The sequence below is a fragment of the Halichoeres trimaculatus genome, unplaced genomic scaffold, assembly GCF_033239565.1.
Source record: "Halichoeres trimaculatus isolate MK-OKI-2021-1 unplaced genomic scaffold, fHalTri1.1 fHalTri1_scaffold_17, whole genome shotgun sequence".
Lineage (NCBI taxonomy): Eukaryota > Metazoa > Chordata > Actinopteri > Labriformes > Labridae > Halichoeres > Halichoeres trimaculatus.
The window spans coordinates 30,734,280-30,760,430 of record NW_027437195.1 but is presented as its reverse complement, the minus strand read 5'-3'; the positions used below and the strand labels follow the sequence as shown (position 1 = coordinate 30,760,430).

Sequence of the window (26,151 nt, the reverse complement as noted above, 5' to 3'; positions counted from 1 at the left end):
ATGTCCATACTCAGAGCTACGAGCCACAGTTGTTGTAAATCCCGGTTTATCGATGGTATACGGTGAAACTTGTATGGTGTCCAGGAGGTTTGTTTGTTTTCGCATCCTGGGTAAGCAAAAAAAATTCACCATTATCTCCAACAGAACACTCTTCGTCCTGGCAGACTACCTGTGTTTGGCCAGCTGTGGCTCTGCAGCGGAGGTAGCGCCGTTTTACGACACGATGAGAACTAGTGCCTTATTTAGCGGTGTTTTTGTGTGAAAGTAACGAGCTGAAAATTCTCTAAATAAAGTGTGAAGATTAACTTTTTATATTTTATTATTTGTAATGTTTGAATCTATCACTAGGGGGCAGGTGTCATCCAAATAAAGACACGTTTAAAGCAAATAGCAGTCTGATGTTATTATTCTGGATTCAAGTTGGTTCATGCATCTAGATCTGTTGAATCTGTTTCCTGTTTCAGGGGAAAATGGCGGCGACTACTTGTGAAAGTTTCTGGAAGTGATCAGACGCACCTTTAACCAATCAGAGCGAAGCAGCTTGTGACCTAGCAAAAAGCTGCAATAATATGCATTTAAAAATAGATTATGTGATTCAGCTTCTCCTTAGATAACAAGGAGAAAATGTGCATAAATAGAAAAATGAACCTTTTGTCCACAGGGGGCGCCACTGTCAACACAATTAAAACTTCCTTACAGGAGCTTTAAACGCTCAAAATTTCATTGATTAGTCTTTAATGTGTTCATATCACAAATCATTCGTCATTCGGACAAAAGGTTCATTTTTCCATTTGCGTACATTTTCTCCTCATTATCTAAGGAGAAGCTAAATTACATAATTAATTTCTAAATGCATATTATTGCAGCTCTTTGCTAGGTCACAAGCTGCTTCGCTCTGATTGGTTAAAGGTGCGTCTTATCGCTTCCAGTCGCACTTTCACAAGTAGCTGCCATTTTCTCCTGGAAAAAGGAAGCAGATTGAACAGATCTTGATGTATGAACCAATGTGATTCCAGTATAAAAATATCAGACCGCTATTTGCTTTAAAAGTGTTTTTATTTGTATGACGCCTGCCCCCTAGTGGTAGATTCAAACATTGTTAATAATAACATATAAAAAAGTTCATCTTAATTCTTAAGTTCTGGGCTTGGTTTTAAAGTTAATAATGAGGCATTGGTTTAAATTCTAGTTTATTTCATGACCAGATGAAAAATTACTTAGGGGAGCTTTAATTCTGAGGTCAAAAAACAAGAACTGGTGCCGTATTTTTATCACAAAGGAGAAATATTAGCCACATTTTCTTTTGCTAAATGTGACAAATTATATCACTGGATGTTAAAAGTTTGCATGAAACAAGCTTTATCTGACAATTTGAATGAATGAGAAGCAGCTGCTTTAAATCTAATCTGAGTAACATGGATCTGAAAAAAGGAAGTGACAAGAGTTTAACAAGAGTTTCAAAGGTTATAAGTTGATTATAAATTGTTATAAGGAAGAAGCAAAGTGCAGTTCGGTCATACAGGAGTTATAGCTTTATTGTTGAGTTTCCAGAAAGGATCATTAAAGTCTGATTTCCGTCTGCAAAGGTAGCACAAAGTGAAATGCATCTAAAAAAACAGAAACTTGTGTCCATCTATCTGCAGTTATATAATCAAGCGCTTAATAACCTGGAGCAGCTGTGTGCCCGGACCATCCAAAGGTCAGAGGTGAAAGTTAATGAGAGGCACCTCTTCGGTGTGCAGGGCAGGGGTCAGTGTTTATGGTGCTGCAGGACAGGTACTCACTGAGCACAGGGGCTCTTCAGGGGGCACGCAGACCGACCCGGGTTGACTTTTTGATCACTTCAGAGCCACTGAGTTGGAGGGTGTTGTAGCAGAAACAAGCGTTTAAATGTGTGACCAGGGGCGTAGCTACAATTAGGCAAACACAGGCAGTTGCCCGGGGCCCCCAAAGCATCTCTTAAAAACTGATTTATGAAGTTCTCTTCAGTTGAAAGCATTTCTTTTTTCTAAATCTTACTTCACATGCTTCAAAATCCATCAAAGGCTTAATCTGTAATGATGGTTTTGGCTCCTCCCCCTCCCTTCTTATTCAATGGGCTATTCCATGTTACAACACATCTGAACATTTGATTCAGGAAGAAAGTGGTTAAAACACTTTTTTCACATTTTTTTCTTATTTTCAACCAAGTGTGAAATAAAACCAATGTTGCTCTGAGATCTGAGATAAACATATCAGACTTTTAGGATTTTAAGGACTTTATCTAGCCCAGGAAACAGGATCATTTTCTCTAAATCAAACTTTTGGAGTTGGTGATAAACATTATTGTATAAATCTCTTTTTTGGAAACATAACTCACTGGACAGGGGGTCAAATAAAAATACATTCACTTTAAAATAATAGTACCAAAAAGTATGGTAACTGTAAATATCACCTCTTTCAGTAGATTGTTTTCCAGTTTGATGTTGTGCTTGATATTTACATATTTTTTCTTTACTAAATTATTTTATCAATATTTACCTATTGTAATGTTTTTCACTTCATCCTTTCTTGTTTGTTCCTGTTACTCTGTAAATTCCCCACTGTGGGACAAATAAGCTTCAATGGACCATAAAAGATTTCAAATCCAGGACAAAGTGGACTAAATGATGGATTCACTTTTTTCTAAATCAAACTAAAGTACAGAACTTGAGGAAATGCATTTAGCTGTGTTAAGTTAGCATGTACAAGATTAGAGACAGTGGACCCAGGGAAGGCCAGTCTAGCTCTGAGAAAGAGGAGTTACAAGGACATGGAGGGCCCCACTGACTGGGTTTGCCTTGGGCCCTAAAACGACTAAATACGCCCCTGGCAGTGACACATCGTTGTTTCCTTCATTTGGCACCGAGCATGAACAGAAAAGCAACATCAGGCCTGAACTTGAAGGCATCCAGGGGAGAGAACTTGAACTTGAGCGAAGTCGACACAAACTGAGACACTGCGCCTTTAAGAAGCCCCCACCGTCGCGCAGCAGCGGGGGCGCGGGCTGAATCCTGGAACAGCGATTGAAAAAAAAAAAAAAAAAAAAAAAAAAAAAAAGCTCCACCAGTGGACGGTTTCAAGTTCCCCCCGGCTGAAACCCTGCCTGATTTGTGGGCAATGTTGGGGATGTAGAAAAAAAGGAAACCGGAGCGGAGAGAGCGCAGGGCAGAAAGAGGGAGACAACACTAACTGGGTAGCTATGGAGATAGTAGGTTTTCCTGGTAGCTTTCTTTGACAGGTGTCGAGTGGGATAAAATAAAGTCTCTGAACAGCCTCCAAGATGTACGGCAAGGGTAAAGGAGCTGTGGTCCCCTCCGATAGCCAAGCGAGAGAAAAGTAAGTAAATTACTGCACTGTCACAACACACAGGGAGCAGAGGAGAGTGGGCTAGCTGCTAACTGATGGAGCTCAGGGCGCACACATGTCCTGCACCAGCTTTAATGTGAACACGCAGGGCTTTAAAGTGATGCTCTCACACTTTGAATGTGGAGTTTTCCACTTTACGCGCCGCGTCGCTGCCTCCATCCTCCACACGGACCCACGGACACGGCTGCTCGGTTAGCCGCTAGCTGCAGCCTCCAGTTTCACTCCTCTTTAAAACACTCAGCGACACTTTAAGTTGCAGCGCTGCTACTCGGAGCTGCTAGTGCTGCTGCTCCTGCTGCTGCTGCACGTGTTTCCAGGGATAATGCATGAAAATCTGCGCCCATACACGCAGGGATTGGGCGAGGAGCGTGGACGGGGATCCCACTCCACTTCCACCCAGTGTTGGGAACAATGCGCTCGGAGTGACGCGGAGCATTGTAGCTAGCTGGCTTTGTGTAGCAGCGTGTAAAAATAGAATACAGCTGTTTGAGGGGCTTTGTTGGAGAATCACGCAGGAACGTGTCGTGGGGTTGCTGTGGAGCTCTTCCTCCACACACACACGCACACACACCGCTCGCTCTGGCTCCATTGTACCCGGGGTTGTGAGCGCATGCAGCGGGGAGCCGCCGAGCGAGCTCCGCGCTGCGCCTCACAACTTTTGTGGCCCGTACAGATTTCCTCCAGTTCCCCCAACTTGTGCGAACACATCCAGGGGGTAAACTGCACCAAACCTCCCCTACCTCTCCCATTCCTGGAGCTGGATCCAGCTCCTTTAGCGGGATGTTGAGTCAGGAAGCTGAGGTGGTGTTAGCTTCGCAGGCTGTAGCCTCCAATCCCTTTGTCTGCATGCCTCCGTCTCGATGCCTGTTGTTCGCTGAGGAGAAAACATGCTGCACATTCACCAACACTTCACATTCAATCAGATATGACACAAAAAACTTATTTTCACCATTTCCTGAGTGAACCAAAGCTTCTGGCACCGATTTCTCCAACTTTTACGCATACGCACGGGTAAAGAAGTGAGGAAAAGTCGACTTTTATGCCCTTTTGTGCTTCATTTTATTATCTAAACCAAATTTGCATCAGTTTGAATGCTGAGTTGTGAGCTTTTCTTGTTGAAAATGTGCATCTTTAGCTCAGTTTTGTCTGGTGCTGGTGTCTGTGCCAGGGAGAGTGTTGTGCAATAAGAATTCAAAACATCCAGGCACAAACTAAACAGTTTGCAAGAGACAAAATATCATCAATATGTGTCAGAAAGATGAGTGTTTGAGTCATTAACCAGAAAAATCAGCAAAAAATAGATGAGTTTAACTCCACTTTAGCGTCTTGTAAAGCCTGTTTTTACTTCCAGGTTTCGTTTGGATGAGATTGTTTCAAAGCGCTAACAGTGAATTTTCTTCACCCTGGGATTTAAACTCCAGGAGCATTCGGCTCATCAGGGCTGCTGAAGTGGGACAGAGTTGTCAGACACATGTGTATGTTTGCGTGAAGATCAACACGCGACCCACTACCTCACCACGCCGTCTTTAACGCACCACTCTTCAAAAAAACCCATCTTTCCTGATCTGCCTCCTGACTCTCACTTCCCATCCTCTCCAAGTCCTCATCCCTCGCTTCGCTGTTGAATTATTGAGACAGACTGAAGCAGCTGCTCTCAGCTTTGCGTCAGAGTTAAGAGACAGACAGAAGAGGGATGGTGGGCAGGCTCATCCATGTTTAAAGACGGGGGTTTGTCGGCCAGCCTTCGGGATGGATGTCAGGTGTGCTGCTGGAGGTTTTCTCACCCTGTGGAGGCGAACGTATGCACGCACTCATGTCCCATCCAGGAGGTCAGGAGGTCACCGCACGGGGAGAAATGTGGCTCCCAGAGTGCATGAGTGCAGAGTTATCTAAAATCCGGACTAATCATGACTTCACTGCTCCTCCTTTGGACCAGAAATGGGAGGTGAACCTTCAAAACATGTTTTCTCCACACGTTCTGTATCTCCTCCTCCAGCTCCAAACTCCCTTCCTTCTCTGCGCGCTCGCTTCTGAGCTTTAATAATGCAGCAGGCCAGGTGCATGCACACACAGCCCCTTTTGCAACCCACACAGAAAGACGCACACATAAAAATTTCATCGAAGGCCTCTTGAGGGGGGGATCTGCGGTGTGATCCTCCTATCATCCCCAGACACACGATTCCCTCCTCGTCAAACTCCTGAAGGGTTTCTCCAACTTTCTGCATCCTGAATCTTCCCGTGAGCCTTTTCCCATCATCCCTCTGAGCTGTAACAAACCTGAGCACATGCAGGTGTAAGGAAAGCAGAGGTAAACCCTGAATGAGCCGTGCAGGTGTGTGTGGTCGGCTGCGAGTGGCAGCGACTTACACTCTACACCGGGAGCTTTGTGACCTACAAATTGGAAGGAGCCGCAGAAAGTGGTCAGATTCCCCGGCTGAAGTCTCTTTAAGAGCCGTGGTCGTTTAAGGAAGAGGCGATCCGTCCGTCTGTGTTGGGTTACGCTGCGTGGATTCATGTGGATGTGTCTCTGTTATTTAGTCTGAGGTCATAAAACCCAGCGTAAGTGACTCCAGGACGTCTGCTGTGTTTGTTTCCTCATCTGGACGTCGTCTTATCTCCGTGGCTATCTGCAGGAGGGGGAACACCCTCAGCTATTTATGAGCCTCTGAGCTGTGGAGCTGCAGAGGGACACATGCACGCACACCCCTCTCAAACTGTGCATGCATGTGTTGTACAGGTCGACTTAATGCGACTCGTGATTGACCCTTTCGTAGCATAAGACTCGTGTCAGCTTTAATCTGAGGCTGGCATTGTGCAGTCAGACTGTCTGCGGCCGGTTGGCAAATGTTACCCTGAGTTTTTTCAGAGCAGAAAAAGTTTCTCTTTGCGCTCTTTAGTCTTCAAAATGAAGTGAGTTGTTGTGACACAGATTTCAGGACGAGCGCCTCAGAAAAGTCCGTTCCTCCTCCAGTCAGTGCGTAGACCAAACCGCCCCATCAGCCGATTTGTTCCCCGCTGACAGTTATCGTCCCATCGGCAAACACTGTGCCAGGCACTGATGTCAGAAGCCAATATTTATCAGTTGTGTTGCGTCAGTTAGAAACTGGCAGGCTGGTAAACCCGACAGCTGATTCAGAGAGGAGGGCTGAAAAATCACCTGCTGGACAAACTCGTGTTTGTTTTCACGCTTAGACCTGAACGAAGATGGTGGCAGCGCGTTCCCGTTGATGTTCACAGCTAACAGTTAACAAACATTCAAAAGAAGAAATCTTTCAGCATCATTCCTATCAAAACATCCGTCATCACCTGATTTTTTACAATCACGACATCTCTTTCTTTAAGAGTAGTAAAGAGCAACAGTCCAGGTCAGTTATCACGTGATGCTCGTTAAAAAACAACCTCTCTGAGCTGCAGAGAAAGTTAATTTTATCAGAGCAATTATCAGCAGCAGTCTCTCCTTCTTAAACAGAAACAAGGTTCAGACTGAGAATAAGGGCCTGTGTCCACTTACAGCTTTGTTGTGAGATATAAGTGGACATAGGTCCTCATCACCTTTGGGTTAGAACAAATGATGGTGGACTCAGGCCTTTATGCACCTTTAAAATAAAAAAAAGTTGTCAGTAGACACAGGCCCTTGGAAGTTAGCTGCTTAGCTTTGCAACAGCGTCTATTTTGTAGCAGAAGGCGGTATATTCTGTTAGCAAAGTAATGAAACTAAACTAGATTTATATTTAACAAACATAATATGTAGGTATGTCAGACCCAGAGGCGCAGGTTAGCGCTATTCTGGAAATCATGGTCATCGCGACCGTTACCTTTACGATAAGATTGTCAGTGGACATAGGCCCTCATTATCTGTAGGTTGAGAAAAAGGCTGCAGTGGATCAAGGCCTTTGTATACCTTTTGAATTATTAGAAAAAAAAGAAGAGTTTGTGGACAGGATATAGGCTCTTTGCACTTCTGCCTTTGAATAAAAGATGTCAGTGGAAACAGGCCCTTAAACGATAGAGAATTAAGGCTATGCTCAAGGAAAAAAAGTAAACTTCTGAAATTAATATCATAGGTGTACTTTTAATTCAAGGGATTAATCTCTTAAGTTTATGAGAAAAATTTCATACACTGATGAGAATTAACTTTGTAATTGTTGCGTATAACTAGACGATCACATGATCAGAATTTACAATTTTATTCTCACAAATTCATAAGATTTGTCTCATAAATTTACTTTTTTCTTCTTTAACATTACCCTATAAGAAAAGTTTGTCAGTGGACATAGACTCTCATATACCGATAAGTTTTAGAAAAAGGTGCCAGTGGACATAGGCCCTTGTTTTAGAAATAGACGTCAATGGGCACAGGCCCTCATTTACCTTAACTTGCATAGCAGTTGACTAAGACTTTTGTTTCTCTTTTAGATAATAAAAGGATAGTTCATAGGGTCTAATGCACCTTTTGGTTTAGAAAAAGTTGCCAGTGGACTCAGGCCCTTGTATACTTTTAGTTTAAGGTAAGATTGTTAGTTGACATGGACCCTCATTGGCCTTGAAGTTTAGAAAAAGACAACAAAGGACTAAGACACTTTTGAACCTTTCCTGTGCTTTAGGTGAAGGAAACTGTTTCAGGAGTTTCTTTAAAGTTGGAGCAATACATCCTTTTTGTATAGAGGATCTCTGTGCTTCATCTGAAAGTCTGAGACGTGTTGTCTTGGCCGGCGTATGAGATGTGACAAACAGCCTTGAGAGTTTATCTGAAGTTGTTCCTGAATTGTTAGCGTACTTCCTCTCAGATAAAAACAGGCTGTATTAGTGTTTATCTGTTGTTATGCAAAGATTGCTGTGACATTAAACAGAACTCATAATGTGAAATCTTTAGTTTTAACTCTCTCTGTGTGATAAAAACACGTCCACATCGCTCTCGTCTTCAGGCTGGTCTGTTTAAATGTGCCAGCTGTCATCCCTTCTGCCGTTACGATGTTTAAAAAGTCTCTGGGCTGTGTTGGGTCTACGTGAAGGACAAGGTGTGATCATGTACAGACCACGGTCTCCAGCCCACTGTTATCATCTCTTTGCTTATTCATACCTCTAACAGACTACATTTGCATACTAACAATGCATATTTTAGGCCTGTGAATAACATTAGTAGTAAGAACGGGTCAGGCTCAGATCCTATCTCCATCATAACGCAGCTCAGTGGGAGTCGCCTCTTCTGTGGCTCGCGTGCGCCGCTTATTTCACAGCGTTCAGCAGAAAGAGAAAGTAAATGAGTGAATTATGGTGTCGACCCACACTCTTGGTGTAAAGAGGCTCAATATGCCCCACGAGAACACGCAGTTATGGCCTTTATTAATGGGCACACACTTGTGTTTACAGTGGTACAGTGTGGGATTAATCAGGGATTTAAAACGCTGCACCTAACCTGTGTTTATAACAAACTCACAGTCAGATAAAATAATGTACGACACAATAAAAAAACACTAAGGGTAAAAGGATCACCATAAAATTTAACTCCAGCGTTGATTTCTAAGTATTTTTATTTTAACTGCTATTCACTGTATATTCACTTGAATTATGTTGAATCTTACAAAGAAAGTGTACAAACATGTGAAGTATCACTAGCAGCTATACATTTACACTGTACCCATGATTAATTGTGTGTTACTAGCTCCTCCTATCAGAAGCCGCTCTCATCCTGATTTTTGTTTGTTGACAATAAAAAAATTATGTTAAAGCCCTGTATTGTTACGAAAGTTGAACTTATTTGTGTACAGAATCCAAACAGCTGATGCAAAAGGTGTTTTTGAAACCAGGATTTCAAATACTGACAATAAGTGCTGTCAAGTAAAGATGCTGTAAGTGGACACAGGCCCTTATTGTAGGAAAAAGCAAAGTAATGGCTTTCAGATCCTGCTTTGGTTTAAATAAATTTACCCTCTGTTTTTCCCAAAGTGTAAGACAACCATGGTAACATCTTGATTTAAATTAAAAAAGAAAAAGATAAGTGGAAATAGGCCCTTATGCAACATTAAGGTTAAAAGAGAGGCATGATGTACTTAGGCCCTTATGCATCTGTTAAAATTAGGAAAAAAATGGACTTTTGGTACCTTTTGAATTTAAAACCAAACAGATTTGGGTGGACATAGTCCTTTAAGCGTCTTTACATATAGAAAAAAATATGTTAGTGGACACAGGCCCTTATTGAAGGACAAAGCTATCTAGTGACCTTTAAATCCTGCTTGGGATTTTGCATTTCTTCTTCGTTCTAACTTCACCGTCTGTTTTTCCAAAAGTGTAAGTCAATGTTCGACTTGATTGTACCACCTTGATTTATATTAAAAAGAAAGTTGTAAGTGTAAACAGGCCCTCATGCAACTCTGGGTTTAGAAAAGTGGCACAATGGACATTGGCCCTTATGCATCTATGCATCAAACCAAACAGTTTCAGGTGGACATACTCCCTTAAGCACCTTTTCATATAGAAAAAAAAGATGTTAGTGGACACAGGCCCTTATTGAAGGAAAGGCTATGAAATGGCTTTCAGATCCTGCTTAGGTTTTCGCATTTCTTTTGTTTTAAAGTCACCCTCTGTTTTTCCCCAAAGTGTAAGACATCAAATAATCTATGGTACCACCTTGATTTAAATTAAAAAAGAAAGATGTGAGTGGAAATAGGCCCTCATGCAACTTTACGTTTACAAAAGAGGCACTATGGACATAGACCCTCATGTATCTGTTCAGTTTTTGTAAAAATGGACCTATGCAACCTTTAAAATTAAAAACAAAGAGATTTAGGTGGACATATTCCCTAAAGTGCCTTTACATATAGAGAAAAAGACATAATGGACACAGGCCCTTAACTATCTTTAATTATCATTAAAATATTTCGATGGACATCACATCTCACACAATTAGTTCATACTTTGTGTTAAAAAATATCCTGATAGCTTGACTTTTCACATTTGTACAACTTAACACAATGAAATTGGTGATCCTTGTATTACTCAAGCATCTCATCTTTAGCATAGATTAGCATTTAAATAACCAAAAGTGTTTCCTGAATTGTTGCCCTTTTTTCTTTGGAGTCGAGTTATAGATATCTCGTTGTGATCTTCTGTATCTCTAATCTCCGTCTAGAAATGCTGCATAAAGATGTTTTGAAAATCTCAGAGCAGCTTCTTCGGCTTCTTCTGTTTGTTTATTTTTTAAAGCAGTGGTTTTTGGAGCTTGTCTGACTTCCTGTCCAGACTCTTTATAATCTAAACAAGCATCATCCTAAAGGCTCAGGCAGACCTCGCAGCGGCCCAAACACGCTCAGGCTCAGTAACACAGAAACCCAAATGAGCTGCTCGTGTTTAAAAACAAACTGCTCTCAGCTTGTTATCCAAAAACCATGTTTCATTGATCAGTTCATTGACTAAAATGGGGACGCTGACACTGAGCCTCTGTCCCTCTCATTAGGACCTCATTGGCCTGTCAGAGGACTGTCTGCTCCCGGCACACGGGCCACTGTCATATCCACGCTGCCGGTCGATTGATGGTCCATTAACAGCCTATTAAACAGGACTAAGTGAAGGCTTTGGAGTACAATGTTGGGCCAATGGGGGTTTCCCACTCCACAGCATGGTTCTTGTGTGTGTTAATAGACCCTGGTGGATTGCTGTTATCAACTATAATAGCAGTGATTTAAAAAAGTCTGTGGAGAGCTTTTGGGATATTGTAGAAATAAGGAGAGAGTTCTTTTGTATGCAGATTTCTGTCCGTCTCTGCCGCGTTCGGCTGGAGGAGGATTTTCTATTCTGGCGGCTCAGCAGGTGTTTTTTTTTTCTTTAACTTCAGGTAAGAGAAGGGGACTGCAGGTGTTCTGGCTCGGTGCGATGCAAAGTGGAAAAACTGCACAGGCTACAGACGTGCATCAGGGAAACAGTCGAGAGAAACTTTCAAAGAGTTAAAGCTTCACTTATACTCAAACAAAGGAACTCAGCGACAACTTAAAGAGGGGTGTTGAGCTTCTTTCAAGGCTTTATTCTGGTCCCATAGTATCTCAACACAGCTTAACGATAAAATAAACCTTATTTTCTTTCATTGGTCTATTACAGGGGTCTGCAACCTGAGCCATTTTTCCTCAGCTCGCCTGGATTAAAGTCATTCAGGAGCCACAAAATTTACTTTATCTCCACAATAAAGACAAAGATGTGTATAAAATTCTAAATATAGTAAAAATTTAGTAAAAAGTTATCTTAACATTAAGTTTTTTGTGTGTATTACATTCTATATTTCATGTTTAAGTTTCAATTTTTAACAAATTTTATATTTTTATTAAAGAAAAAACATTTTGAAGTATCAGGGCTCAATTTGAAAAAAATATGAAATTTCCAAAAGTTTCAAAAACTTTGAAATTTTAAAAATCTGGAACATTTTCCCAAGAAATTAATTTTTAAAATATTCATTAATAAGCTAATTTTTTGAAACTCTGAAAATTTTGCCAAAGTTTCATAAATTTGCAAAAAATATATATATTTATAAAAATTGTAATTTTAAGAAAAATGCTAAATTTGTTAAAAAATGTAAACATAAAAAAAATAGAGTTTAAATATTTTACAACATTTTAGAAATAAAAAAATGGAAAATAGGCAAATATTTCAAAAATTTGCAAAATCAGTAAAAAAAGTTTTTTTTTTTAATTGAATAAAAGTCAAAAAATTAGAATTCAAAAATTTGCAAAATACTATTAAAATTATTGGAAAGCTCTTTTTTAAGATGTGATGCAAATCTAGCTCAACAAAATGTTAACACATGATTTTATTTAGTATCACTGTCTTTAATCATCAATTCCCTCTGTTAGAAAAATGAAAATTCTTTATTTTGATAAAAAAATTTTTAGAGCTACAAGGAGCCAAAGAGCCACATGAGGCTCCAGAGCCACAGGTTGAACACCCTTGGTCTATTAGAAAACTCTTTTTTCAGCCTCTGTCTGAAATGCTGTTTTAGCTACTGTCTCTTTAAGGCTCCCTGCTTTACAAACCCCCCTGTCTCTGATTGGCCAGCTCTCTGGAGGCTTGTTGGGGGGGGCAGAGCTATGGTCAGACCTTGGTGTTTTATGTGGAGAACTCATCTTCTCAGTAATATCTGGTAGAGATCTGCTGCTGATTATGAGAAAAATAAAGTAATTTTTTCATCCCTCTGTCCTTCGATTTCTGACTCCTCTGTCTCGTCTTTGAGTCTCGTTTTAAGACCTCGTCCAAACTTTTCAGCACAAACACTGGAGGAACAGAGTGACTCTGTGTTTTAATAAAAACCTTGAAGACTCTCCTTTATCCGTTGTTGGCCCTTTAACACCTGACTGACAGGTTTTTTTTAGACATCTCAAAACAGGAAGCACAAAGGAACAACAAGAACTTTTAGTTTAATGGTTCTCGACTGTGAGCTGAAGAGGCCTGGAGTGTCTCTGGATGTGTGTTTGTTACAGACGTAGGACGCCTGAATCACTTCAGAAGAAAGAGCATCAGAGGATAATTTAACGTTGTTTTCTATCAGTGTTGGTGGTAGATGTAGTTTCATGGAGGCTTTAGCGTTATGGCTGCAAACTAATGCTTGCATTTGTGTTTTTGTCGTCATTTAAAGCTCATATTGTGCATCAAAGGCAGATTTTTAATAGAAACAGAGTAAAAATCTGACATAAAACTGTCTGTAACTCTTTTAACCAATAACTGTATGAAGGCAGATGGTGTTGGCTTTAAAAACAATAAATCTGATCATCAAACTGAGATATAACCAGAGACACCAGATTAGTTAATCTGACAGATTTACAGTCAGACCTGGTTAACTGAGACTGAGACAATAACATATTTATTAACTCACAGCTACAGACTCCTCCGGTGTTTCGGTAGAAAGTGTGACCATGTTAAGTGGAGACTGTCAGCGACGCCTTTAGTTTGTCGTCAGATCTAAATCTGATGGGTTTGATTTCCTGTTATGATAAAAACAAACAAGGGTGTTTCACAAGGGCTGCAACTAACGATTAATTTCATAATCGATTAATCAGGCGATTATTTGAATGATTAATCGATTAATCGGATAATGACACATTTTTGCACTTGCCTTTACAATTTTCTAAACAGCAAAACAGACAATAAAAAGCATTTTTCCTTCAGTAATATTTTATTACAGCTTTCTCTTTCTTGGATGTAGAGCTGAATCTGCAAATACAATTGGCTACTGACTGCATGCGCACCTCTTTCAGTAGCCTACGGCAAGAGAGCGGGCTCATCTCCTCCGAACTAACACACTGTAAGCTACAGTTTCATGCACCAAAACACCCGCGATTGGTTGCTGAGGAAAAATGATTGTTAAATTTGTTGCCAACTAATTTAATGATCAATTTTAATTGATTTAAATGATTAGTTGTTGCAGTAGTTTTAACGAGGACTCATTTTCTCATTTTTAATCAGCTGATGTAACGGTGATAAACTGCCATAGGTTGTCAGTTAGCACAGTTACACTTCACTCCAGAACACCGGTGATAAGTAGAAGATGTGATCCTGTAGGAAGTCGGTAGAAGTTGAGTCCATGTTGGATTTTGTTACTGCTGCTTAGGGCAGGCCGGCGGCAGAGGGGGATCTAGCTGTAGCTGTTTATATTCTTACATTACTTTTTAACTTTTTATTTTTTTTAATTGCAAAATTTTGCAGCTCTGTGCTGCAACTCTTAACTTAAAATCTGTTTTAACTTTTTTTTTCTCTTTTAATTTAATCTTATTTTTAATCTGCTTTCTAATTGATTTTATACTGTTTTCTTTTAATATGTTTTGTCTGTAAAGCACTTTGAATTGCCTTGCTGAAATGTACTGTATAAATAAACTTGCCTTTCTGTACAAACTATGTGTGTCAGGGGCTGTTTACACGTCAACAGTTTTAGGGTGAAACGCAAACGTTTTGTTGTGTTTGAGCCTTGAGTTTACACGGAAATGGCTTTTAAGCTGACCCAAAGTGTACTCGTCCATCTTTCTCCTTCGATCTTTTTAGCCCCACACTACGTATTATGCAGCTCGTTGCTCCTTCATTCTCACACTCGCACAAGGTAGCCAAACTTTTGTTAGCATTAGCTTTCACCATCGATACGTTACCTTATACTCACTCATACAACAACACGCATACCAGTTGATGAGTGTGCACCGTATTAGATTCATGCCAGTCACTATAAGGATTATTAACTTATCAAGTCCAATCAAAATCTATTTTTGATGCGTCGCTCGTCTCATCCGGCACCATTCGACAACGAATCAGTTCAGTTATTTCACTCTGTCATCCTCTAAGTTCAGTTAGCACGTTTAGGTTCAGAGTACAAGTTCAGTAACTCCACGTGCTATCTAATAAGCTTTATCAATCAGAAGGTTCAGTCTAGAGTCTCAGACTATCAACTGCGCCGTCTTATGCACACACTTCCTGATTCACACTAAATCCAGGAACGTGATTGGTCAATACACTTACCGCAAGATCTACAAGTAACTAACCGAGAATGAACACAGAATTTGAGAACAAACAAAGTAGAAACATAGAACAGGCGATACCTCAACTCAATGCACATTCATCTTTACAAAGTGTGTAAAATAGTGACCTGGGTTACACAAACTTTTAGAAACGGCCTTCAGAGTGAGAGTATCTGTGACTGTCTTTAACAAAATGAGCATCTGTTGCTCCACTTCTGCTCTAAGCATTCACCAACACACCAGATGATCGGCCCAACTCTACTTCAGAGGAGATCTACCAAAAGCTGCTTCTGGACAAGACAGTTATAGCGCCACCTACAGGCCTGGCATGCTCACTACAGCGTTTTCAGTCCCTCAGCGTTTCTGTGTGAACGCAGATTTTTTCGTTTTAGCGTTTTCGGATGAAACGTTGTGTAAATGTTGCCTTTATCACATTACATGGTGTTTGTTTGTTGTGTTGATCCTGTTTATTGCGGTCATCTTATTTTTCCAGGTGAAATGTGCTCGTGCTGATACAAGACATGCTGAGTCCTGCCAAACCTAACCACAGCCCGATTGCAATTGTATTATCTAATTGTGTCAATCCAGCTTTGCTTAGTCTGTTCTGAGTCTGACTAAGCTGTTTACATGCACATTAATAGTCTGATTTCATGCTGATTGAGCTCATAGTCAGATTTCCTAAGCTACATCTACGTTACACTACATTGTCAAAAAAAATCCACTTTAAGACCTGTTTCCAGAAGTTTTTGGGAAGAGTTTTGAGATGTTTTGGACTTTGCCAATGGGAATAATTTCTGTGTAACTAGATTTAAAAGATTATTGGATTTCAAGAAGAAGAAGTCTAGAAATCCCAGATTAGTCTTAAAACTCAAGGTTGGACTCCAGAGGAAAGAGTTGGAGTTTTGTTTTGTTTTGTTTTTTTTAATTCTGACTTTCAAAACTGTTTTTTCTAAGATTTTGTGAAATCAAAGACACAGTTGTGACTTTTCCTCAGACTTCTGACTGGAGCCTGTAAATTCTGAAACAACGTATGAACTCTGATTTTAAAGCTCTAAGAAGTCAAAAGTTTGGACTGTAAAAAAAGTGTGAATCCTGCCTTTAAGAGAAGCTAAGTTTGATCTCTAACCCACGTCTTCTTCTGTGTTTCAGATTAGCGTTATATGTGTACGAGTACCTGCTACATGTGGGAGCACAGAAGTCCGCACAGACCTTCCTGTCTGAGGTAAGAAAGCCTCCACCACTTTGAGCTCTGCTACGATCTGTTTGTTGAGAGCAAAGCGGAGGAGATGAGGAGCTGATGAAACATGTCAAACACACGTCACTGCATGGTGTATGAACACAGAACAGTCGGTGGAGGAAGTCTACAACAAACACACCCAACACCCTGACCGAGTGTAAGGTGCTGCATCAATTTTTCAAAAGGAAATCCGACGACGCTCCGGCCCATCGTGCTCCTCGTCTGAGAGGAGAATCTGAGTGTCAGGACAAGCGGCGGCTTGTAAACAAAGTGTCAAACTTTTCTGCTAACAGCCGTTTAGCTTCAGGAAGGCTAAAGATAGAGTTTGACTGAGCTATTTTCTAAACTTCAGATGATAAAAAGAAAAGGAAAGATGTGAGAGGTGATGATGGAGATTGACGGAGCTGATGTCGATCTTCATGTTTGAGACGGACTGATTTTAAGTTCTTAACCTCAGGACCTGCAGACATAATCCTCTCCTGTCTCCTCCTCTCCTCTCCTCTCCTCCTCTCCTGTCTCCTCCTCTCCTGTCTCCTCAGATTCGATGGGAGAAGAATATTACATTAGGGGAGCCTCCTGGATTCCTGCACTCGTGGTGGTGGTGAGTGTCACTCTCCTTTTTTTAATCTCAAATAGCGAAGCTTGTTTCTGTTCATCCAGCTTCTTCTTCTTTGGTTAAAACAGTTTGGTGCTGCACAGACCGCCCCCTGCAGAAAGATCCTCAGGTTTAGAGCTGCAGTGCTCACCCTGACCCGACATAATGAGATTTTTATAGGCACGAATTGAAGCTTAACTTCAAAATCAGGGTGGTTACCTGGAGTTTGGACGTAACCTGGAGTTAGAGATAGTCTGTAGGCTGTGATATCTGCTCTAACTGAGGGGACGGTGCGTTCGTGTAAGAACGGAAAAGTCAGAGTCTAAAGCCAAAACTCAGAGAGGAGGTTAAGGACGATGAATATAAAGAAACTTTCTGAATTTTGACTTTAATCTATGAATTCAGACTTTATTTTGTAATTTACTTTAAAGACCTGTTTTCACCAAGCGGTCCAGTTCAGGTCGTCTCAGTACAGCACGCGTTAAGAGGAGTTTCCTTTCACTAAACCAGGACAGGTCCCCCCAATATTTTTCTTCTTCGTTGGATTTATAAGCGTGGTACACTGTGTCGCTGCTGTGACGTCACGCTGTTACGTAGCTGACATCGTTTATCAGCATCCAGCTAACACTCCACCTACCAAGAAGGAGTTGGCTGATTGTAAACTGGGCTTAAAGTTAGAGATCTGTTAACTCAGAGCCCTGATGAAAAGTTGGAAAACCAAGATAAAATTAAAAATTACTGATTTTTTCCTCAGATGTTTGACTCTAGTCTCAGAACGCTGACTTAGCGCTGGGTACTGACCTTAGGTTCATCTTTCGGTGGCAAGTGTCGCTACCCAAAGGGTCGATCACATGATTGATCAGCTTACCTTCCTATGATGTAATTATGTATTTTAGTCCTTATTTTGACCCTCCTGGGCCCCCGTATACAAGCCTCTGCACTTAATTTTAGCTGCTGTCTCGCTAAAGGCTGTGTTACGATTTCCGTGCATGAAGGCTTTTATGCTTTCTAACAGCCCGTGCACCATCGGTTGGTGTCACTCAGGATTAGCAGGGTTTTTTTTTAACCTCTAAGAACTGATTTTTGTCCCTCACTTTTCAAAAAATAAAAAAAATAATTATTTCATTTTATTTATTTTTTCAGTGTTTCTTTTAAAATATTTTTGGGGAGTTTTCCTGCCTTTAATTAGAGAGGATGGGACAGTGGATGAAGACGGAGACAGGGTGGGGAATGACATTTGGGAAACAGGCCGGACTCGAACCTGGGCCACCCACTCCATGTGAACCTCATGGGGCACGACCTAAACCGCTAAACCATCTGCACCCCCTACTTTATTTTTTTGTCAGACTTTAGCTTTTAGAGCTAAAATTACAGCTTAGATTTAAAAATGTTAAGACCCAAATTTTATTTTTAAAAATCAGGATTATGACATTAATCTTAGAATTTTAATTTCAGATCCCAGTGATGTAGAAATCTGTGGGAAAAGCTTTGAATTCTGAGATAAAAATCCAAATTTAATCATTTTATTATTTATTTATTTATTTGAGAATCTTCACTAACAATACCTAGCTTTTTCTATAATGTCTTTTCTGATTTTTAGTCTCAGAACTCAAATATTAAAGCCAAAATTTTGACTTCATGGCAAAAAATTCTGAGAATAAGCTGGAAATAATTAAATGAAATGATTTTTAAAAGTCAGAATCCTGAAATTAAAGATCAATTTTCAGAAAAAGTTTGAATTTTGACTTTATTTCCAGAACTCTGGAGATTAAATTAGGAATTATGTTTTTTTTTAATCCAGATTTGCTACATTTAAGGATTTTTTTTTCTTAGAACAAAGCTTCTTTTCTCTAAATTCTGTGATTTAAAGCCAAAATATTCAGACTTTTTTCTAAATTGTGTAAAATAAAAATAAATAAAAGTCTAAAAGTTCCGGGAAAAAAAGTCTGAATTGGATTTTTCTCCCCGATTTCCAAATCTGAAGACTTTTTGTTAAGTAAAGAATTCTGACTTTAAAAATAAAAATCCAAATTATTATTTTTTTCACACCTTAGCTCTAAAGACTTTTTTTTTCAGCAGCCCTGATCTTGTTCAGCAGGTAAACACTGAATTTTAACTGTTGTTGGAGCAGAGCTGGTGTAAAATGAGCTGGTCCTGGTCCTGGTCCCTGATCAGAGGGTCCTCGTAGGTGAGGGGTCCCAGTCTTTGGGGTTAGACCAGACTCACTGAGGGCGTGACCCCTCCCTCCCCGTCTTCACGCCTCTCCCCCTCCTCCAGCGCTCCATCCTTCACCTCCCTCCTCCTGAAACAATAGATCCAGATGGTTGGAGAGCGGACCCCCACCCTGCCTTCCCCCTCCTCACCCCGTCGTCACCCCTTTGTGCTCCCCCACCTCCCACTCTCCTCCTTTGTTCCTGTGAGAGGGGGATTCTTGGCAGATTAACCCTTCGCATTCCGCCTTCCTTTGTGCCGCCATCCTCCCCCCTCCTCACGGCGTTTCTGCCCCTGGCTAAGATTTGACCTTTGGGGTCGTCACCTTAAACCCCCGATCATAGTTTCACGCCTCGTCTTTGAGGAAAACTGTCGTCGTTTCCTGTAAAAAACATTTCTGGGCCAAGTTTCCTCCCTGACACACGACGTAAAAACAAGTCTTCATCTCTTCGTCGTCCCCGTCCAACACGGTTAACTTACCGTGTTGGACGTGTGGATCACCAACCACTGATCCCTGCGTCTTCACTCGCTGCTCTTTCCTGCAGCGACTCATCTCCCCCACTGGATTGATTATAGATTCACTCTGAGTGGATATTACAAAGGAGCACACGTTTAAAACCTGTGGATGTTAAATTACAGACGTGTAAATAAAGCTTTAAACGCTCTTAAAAAGTACCACATCCAGAGTAACTTTTCACCTCGGGGGCTGTTTCTGCTGAGTCAGAGGAACGAGCGTCAGGCCGGGGAAGCACCGTCAGCGATTTTAGACCAAGGGCATGTTTTAATAAAAAGAAAATGAATGAACAGAATAGTAATTTTGGAAGCTTGGGTGAAACTAGAGAAAGAGGTTGATCTCCTGATCAGTGAAGGAGATTCAGCTTCGTTCTCTGCTCACAGGTTTTCTAACACAACACACGCTGGAGTGAAAAAACGCTTTCTGAGCTCGTGCTAATGGAGCGCAGCCTCTCAGAGCAAACTGTTTTTTCTCTTATTTAAGGAGAGCTAGGGCTTTAAAACAGAGGTGAAGGGCCAAAAACGAGTCAGGGTGGAGGGTCGGGGCCCAAACTTAACAGTCATGTTTCAGTGCTTGATTTAAAATGTGCCTAAAAAAAGCATAACTGTGAAAAATAAATACTCAAACAAGTCAGGCTATAATAACGATTATTTTAGCAATCGATTACTCTGAGGATTTTATTTATGATTAATAGATTAATCAGGAAAAAAAGGATGAGAATGCATAAGAGTAAAATTCACAAAACCAAACGCGTTGTTGTTTTAGTTGATGACGATTTCTTTCTGAATGATATATAAACATGATTAAACTGACCAGATGCTACATTTATAAAGTATAAAAACTGACATGAATGTATTGTCACTTAAAGAATCAACAGCCACACAGCCCAGGTAATCTACACTCCAGTCCAGTAGGTGGCAGTAATGCACCTTCAGCGAGTTGCTAACCGCTGAATGAATCAACAAAAAGAAAGAAAACAAATAAACTGAAGACAAACTAAAACAGTAATGACGCAGCACAGATCATCAATTATGGAAAATGACGACTTTTACTAATCGATTTTTAACGATTTTAACGATTCCTCGATGCGACCCTACATACAAGTAATTTGAAAATGAAAACACTTTTCTAAACTGTATTTCACAAACTTATTTAAAATTATTTCACACAGTTACTGAACATCAATAAGGCACAAATACTGGGTCTATGTCTTTAAAGACATTTAGTGAAATATAATCTGAACAACACAGGACACAGCCTGATCCTATGAAACAAAAAAAGTGCATTTTCCTTCCTTTAAAATAAGGAAAAGTGACAAAACTGGACACCTGATTTAGACTTCTGTATCTGCTTTAATTTACATTAATTTAAAATATATTTTAAAAAATCTCTCATGGGCCAACTTTGGCCCACAGGCCCCAAATTGGACAGCCCTGCTTTAAAAAGTGGTGGAAATGATTTCTGATGCTGTCCATGTGCCCTTGAGCGAGACGCTAACACCCTGACTTAGTCTTTCGGTGGCGAGTTTCGTTAACCAAAGGGTCGACCAAGTGATCAAGATTCGGTGATTGGCTGTAATGTTAAATGTTCCTGCGGCTGGTGTTACCACCTTACCTTCCTTTGATGTAAAAGTGTTTTTTAGTCTTTATTTTGACCCTCCTGTGCCCCCATACACAAGCCTCTGTGCTTTGTTGTAGCTGCTGTATATTTAAAGGCTGTGTAATGCTTATGGAGTGTGAAGGCTTTTATGTTTTTTAATATCCTACGCCACGTTCATTGGTGTCTGTTCCCAAACTGCAGGGGGCAGTGTTTTGCAAACATATGTCTACCAGAGTATGGAACAAGAGTCAAAGAAGTTGTTTACAACATGACACATCTGTTTCTGGAGATTTTTCCAGCTTATTAGGGCCTGAGCCCTGGGAACCAGGGGCGTAAGCCCTATTGAAACCCTTGCGATTATTATTTATGTTTCTTTCTGCCGCATTAACCACAAATTGCGCGCAGACGCTTGGCGAAAACGCGAACAGACGTGTACCCAAAAATTACATGCCCCAAAAAATTTATGAATTTGCAACTTGCACAAAAATGAACGCTCCATAGCGCCCCCTAGTGGCTTAAAACTGCAGCCCCTAGGCCGACATTGAGCTACAGCCCTGAAATTTTGCACACAGCACAAGCATGCCCACACGTACAAAAAAGTCTCTTATGAGTTGCGTGATTTCTGAACACGAACTTCGCTATTTGCACCTAAACTTCGAAATTTAGCGATTTTGGCCTACGTATTTGAACGAACTTGTCCTAGGGTTTTTGACTAATCAACTCCAAACTTGGCATGTGTATACAATCCACAGTGAAGATTAAAAGTTATTAAAAGATTGTTTCTATCTTGATGGGCGTGGCTACGACGTGGGCTCAAAGTTCGGCATTTCCTCAACTTTTTCCGATATACACCAAAACGGACACACATGTTTAGTGTTGCGTCCCGGACACAGCCATGTAATTATTTCCTCAAAAAAGTACAGCGCCCCCTACTGGCAAAGGCCTGAAATTGGAAAAATTACATGTATAGGGTACGTATTTGAACGAACTTGTCCTAGGTTTTTTCTCAGATCAACTCCAAACTTGGCCTGTGTGAACAACACATGTTGAAGAGTAAAAGTTATTAAAAGATTGTTTTCATATTTTTGGGCGTGGTCACAAATGACCGTCAAAGTTGACCATTTTGCCACTTTTGGAAAATCTTAATAACTCTCCTGTACAATGTTTGATCAGGACAAAAAATCACACACGTGTTCATTGTCTGATCCTGATTCCATTTCTATCATTAGTTGCCTTAACATTAATGCTCCATAGCGCCACCAAGGGGCTGAAAATTTTGGCTTCCCGACTACTTTGAGCTACAGGCCTGAAATTTGGTACGCATAACAAGCATGCCAAGACCTTCAAAAAATTGTATTATGACCAAAGTCAATTCTGAACAGGAAGTTCGAAATTTGGACATAAACCTCGGATTTTGACTATTTTTAGCCTAGGACCAAATGGAACAATTCCTTGGTTTTTCATCAGATCAATGCCAAACTTGGCCTGTGTGAACAACACATATTAAAGATAAAAATGTATTAAAACATTGTTATAATATTTGTGGGCGTGGCCACAAATGACCGTCAAAGTTGACCATTTTGCAACTTTTTGAAAATCTTAGTAGCTCTCCTGTACAATGTTGGAACAGGACAAAAATTCACATTCATGTTCACTGTCACAGCCTGAATGTATTTCTATCATTATTTAAATTAAAGTTAATGCTCCATAGCGCCACCAATTGGCTCAAAATTGTTGTCCCCCTGGCCACATTGAGCTACAGGCCTGAAATTTGGTGGGTATAACAATCATGCCAATGCCTACAAAAAACTCTATTATGACCATAGTGAATTCCAAACAGGAAGTCCGCTATTTGGCCATAAACATCGGATTTTGACGATTATCAGCCTCAGATGAAATGGAACAATTCCTTGGTTTTTCATCAGATCAACTCCAAACTTGGCATGTGTATACTACACTCACTGACAATGATATTTTCCAAAGGGATTTTTGCTACATGAATGGGCGTGGCCACAAATGAGGGTCAAAGTTGACCATTTTAACTGTTTCATTAAAACCTTAATGGTTCTCTAGTACAGTGTTGGATCAGGGCCAAAATGCACACAGAGGTTCAGTGTCAAAGCCTCAGTGCATTTCTATCACTGGTTGCACTAACATTAATGCTCCATAGCGCCACCCAGGGGCTCATATCTGCAGCCTGTCCAGCTACTTTAAGCTATGGGCATCATAAGTTTTGGGCTCAACTCTCATGCCTAGACCTATGGCTTTTGGCTGAGCCACATTTTGTTGCTCATGCGGCAGTTGGGACATGCAGGCAATGTTATGGAAACACTGTGGAGACATTCTGCTGTCTGCAACATCGTTTGCAGAACCTGTTTGACAGTGAATCATAAATGCTGTGGGTTAACATTTTTTTGTTAGAGGGCTGCATACCCCTCCATGTGCTCACCAGAGGGACACTGACTGCCATTCAGTACCAAGATTTGATCCTCATACACCTTGTGAGCCCATGCACACAGAGGCTCTGTGTCACAGCTTCAGTGCATTTCCATCACTGGTTGCACTTACATTAGTGCTAGATAGTGCTTCATAAAATTGTTACTTTATCTAAACATAAATTCTACCCTCCATTCCTTTACAAGAAAATGATCTGTGACCCTGTTGTACCAACCTGGTGTTATTTCCAGGAGTTTTACCACTGTTCTCTCAATTACCACAACAGCTAGACTGCATAAACACCCTTACCCCATTGTGTTGCAGGTGTAAGACTTTGAACAGGGCAAACTCCTCTCAACACATGCAGGCTGTCAGTGTTACTGACATGGGAGAAGCTCCGCAGCTATAGCTGTATCTGCTTCTTGGTGAAAACAGAAAGAATCTTTAAACACAACGCTTGTTCTTTATAAAACAGGTAAACTCACTGGACATCAATGAAGCCTCTGGATCACTCCACAGCATCTGAATGTACAACTCACAAGATGCTCCGTTGGAACGTGCCTAATCCTATGGCTCTAGGCTGAGCCACATATTGCAGCTAATGTGGCGGTGGCTGAGCCACAATTCGCTGCTCATGTGGCGGCTGCGACACGCTCCGACTGGCGCACACAGGGCGAAGGCCCGTTCAACGCTGCTTGCAGCTTTAATTTTAACTTGTTTCTCTTCTCTGCCGAGAGTGGCTGCAATTTCATACAATGAATTGTTTACCACTCGGTTGTCACGGTGATCTCTGTGTAAAGAGTCATCTGCACTTCGACCACTAGGAGATCCCATACCCGTCCCAACTTGTCTGCACGTCTCAGTCCGTCAGCTTAGAAATTTTGGAGTGTATGGGGTGCAGAAATTTTCTACGTGAAAGGGACCACGCAAGGGGGCGTAGGTGTGAAAATCATCTCACAAAGCCGCGCAGACGTGTTTAGCATAAATCAGCCTCAAAGCCCCGTTTCCACTAGAGCGGTTCAGTTCAGGCACTTTGACGTGTTTCAACCGACCAATCCTGGGACAGATCCCCAAATAACCACTTTTTGGACCTTTCCATCGGGGTGCCAGACTCAACCAATCTGACCCCAGAAGGTGGAGCTACAACACTGCAGTCCATTGATTGGCTGAAAGCATGGTCACTTCCTGTGCGACAGCTTGATTATTCTTTGTATCAAAGAGCCTCATGCTAATCAAAAAGAAGACAAATTGCTAGATGTCCTCATCGTTGCTCTTCGTTTACTGTGTCGGGTTTTCTTCTAAGTTGGATTTATTAGCGGAGAACGCTGTGTCACGCTGCTATGGCGTCATGCTATTACATAGCTGATGCTGCTATCGGCATCCGGCTTACACTCCATCTACCACAAGGGGGCATGGTTAACCAATCCAACCTGTACCAAATCATAATGTGGCTAAAGACTTCCTGCTTCACAAACCTCTTTCCTTTGATTGGCCAGCGCTCTGGAAGCCTGTTGGGGGCGGGGCTATAGGGAGACCTTCATGTTTAAGGCCCCGCTCTGATTTTTCAGCACGTCTCTGGTTTTACTTTTACAGACAGATTCAGGGATTTCGCCGACACATGAGAATCTGCACATGCTCAGTCTGAACGTATCTGTGAGCCTGTGATTTCCAGCTGATCGGCCACGTACAGACACAGAAGCTGGCGTCGAAGCGTTTCTTCATCTGTGGTTATTATTTGTTGCAGAGACGAGTCAATGAGCCGGCTCACTCACATTTCCCAGTCGTGACTTTTACAAGAGACCGTCTCCGAGCTGAAGTGTCGGCTTGCATTTCTCCTTACAGCAAAGTTCAGAAATAGATGCAGCTAAAGCGAGTGTATGGATACTCAAGCGTGAGTGTGTGTGTGTGTGTGTGTGAGTGTGTGTGTTTGGAGTGAGTGCGGGGACCGGGGTTGATTGAGGGGGGCGTTGTGTCTGGCATTGTGTCCCTCTCACAGTGACGCTGGAGTGTGTAAGAGGCCGTTTGAGAGCGTCGGGAGATAGTGAGAGTGTGTGAATAGCTTATGAATAGCTGTTGTACATTTGCTTGTATTGCTCTGTTTGGTAACCTCTGACCTCCCCCCTGTCTCCCCCCTCCTCCCTCCTTTTCAGTGTATTCTGGGATTTGTATTGTGCAGCTCCAGACCGGAGGGAGACGTGCGAACACTCCAGCGAGGCCAAGGCCTTCCATGACTACGTAAGTGCCGAGCCGCGTCTTTGCTCCTCTTCAGAGCCGGCTCTGTTTACCCAGCGCAGAATCAGGTGTTTGTTTGTCTGTTTGCCTGCTTCACATGTTCACGCCGCACAGACGCCGACACAGAGGTCAAGTGTGGAGGGAACTTGAAGTGGCACTCAGCGTGTACGGCAGAGAATAATGTGCAGCGAAGGACGTTTGGACGGAGAATGTAGCGTTAGACAAAGCTTCAACCTGGAATAAACTCATGATCTGATGAAGCAGGAATGAATTACAAGAAATGTAGGAAAGGAGATGCTCTTATGGCTCTACATTTTAGAAATTTTTCCAACAGAAGCCCCGTTCACACACGCACCTTTCTGAAAAAAATCAGGATGGAGCATCTGAAAATTAAAAAGTTGATTTTCAGGAAACAGGATGTGATGAAGCACAAATGAGTTACAAGAAACGTAGGAGAGGA

At 41.3% G+C, this 26,151-nt stretch overlaps 1 protein-coding gene across 3 annotated transcripts in view; it reads left to right on the top strand.

Moving 5' to 3' along the window:
* The first annotated feature begins 3,090 nt into the window (after window positions 1-3,090).
* The window catches only part of LOC141806277 (single-stranded DNA-binding protein 3), a 53,226-nt gene continuing 30,165 nt past the window's right edge, over window positions 3,091-26,151 (top strand). The window contains exons 1-4 of one of the 3 annotated variants that reach the window (XM_074691695.1): window positions 3,091-3,357; window positions 16,017-16,089; window positions 16,644-16,705; window positions 25,610-25,694. In XM_074691695.1, coding sequence (XP_074547796.1) covers window positions 3,302-3,357; window positions 16,017-16,089; window positions 16,644-16,705; window positions 25,610-25,694 — 276 coding nt within the window. In that variant the 5' untranslated portion in view covers window positions 3,091-3,301. The remainder of the gene's footprint in view (window positions 3,358-16,016; window positions 16,090-16,643; window positions 16,706-25,609; window positions 25,695-26,151) is intronic. The other 2 variants (XM_074691694.1, XM_074691696.1) reach the window with 2 other exon arrangements.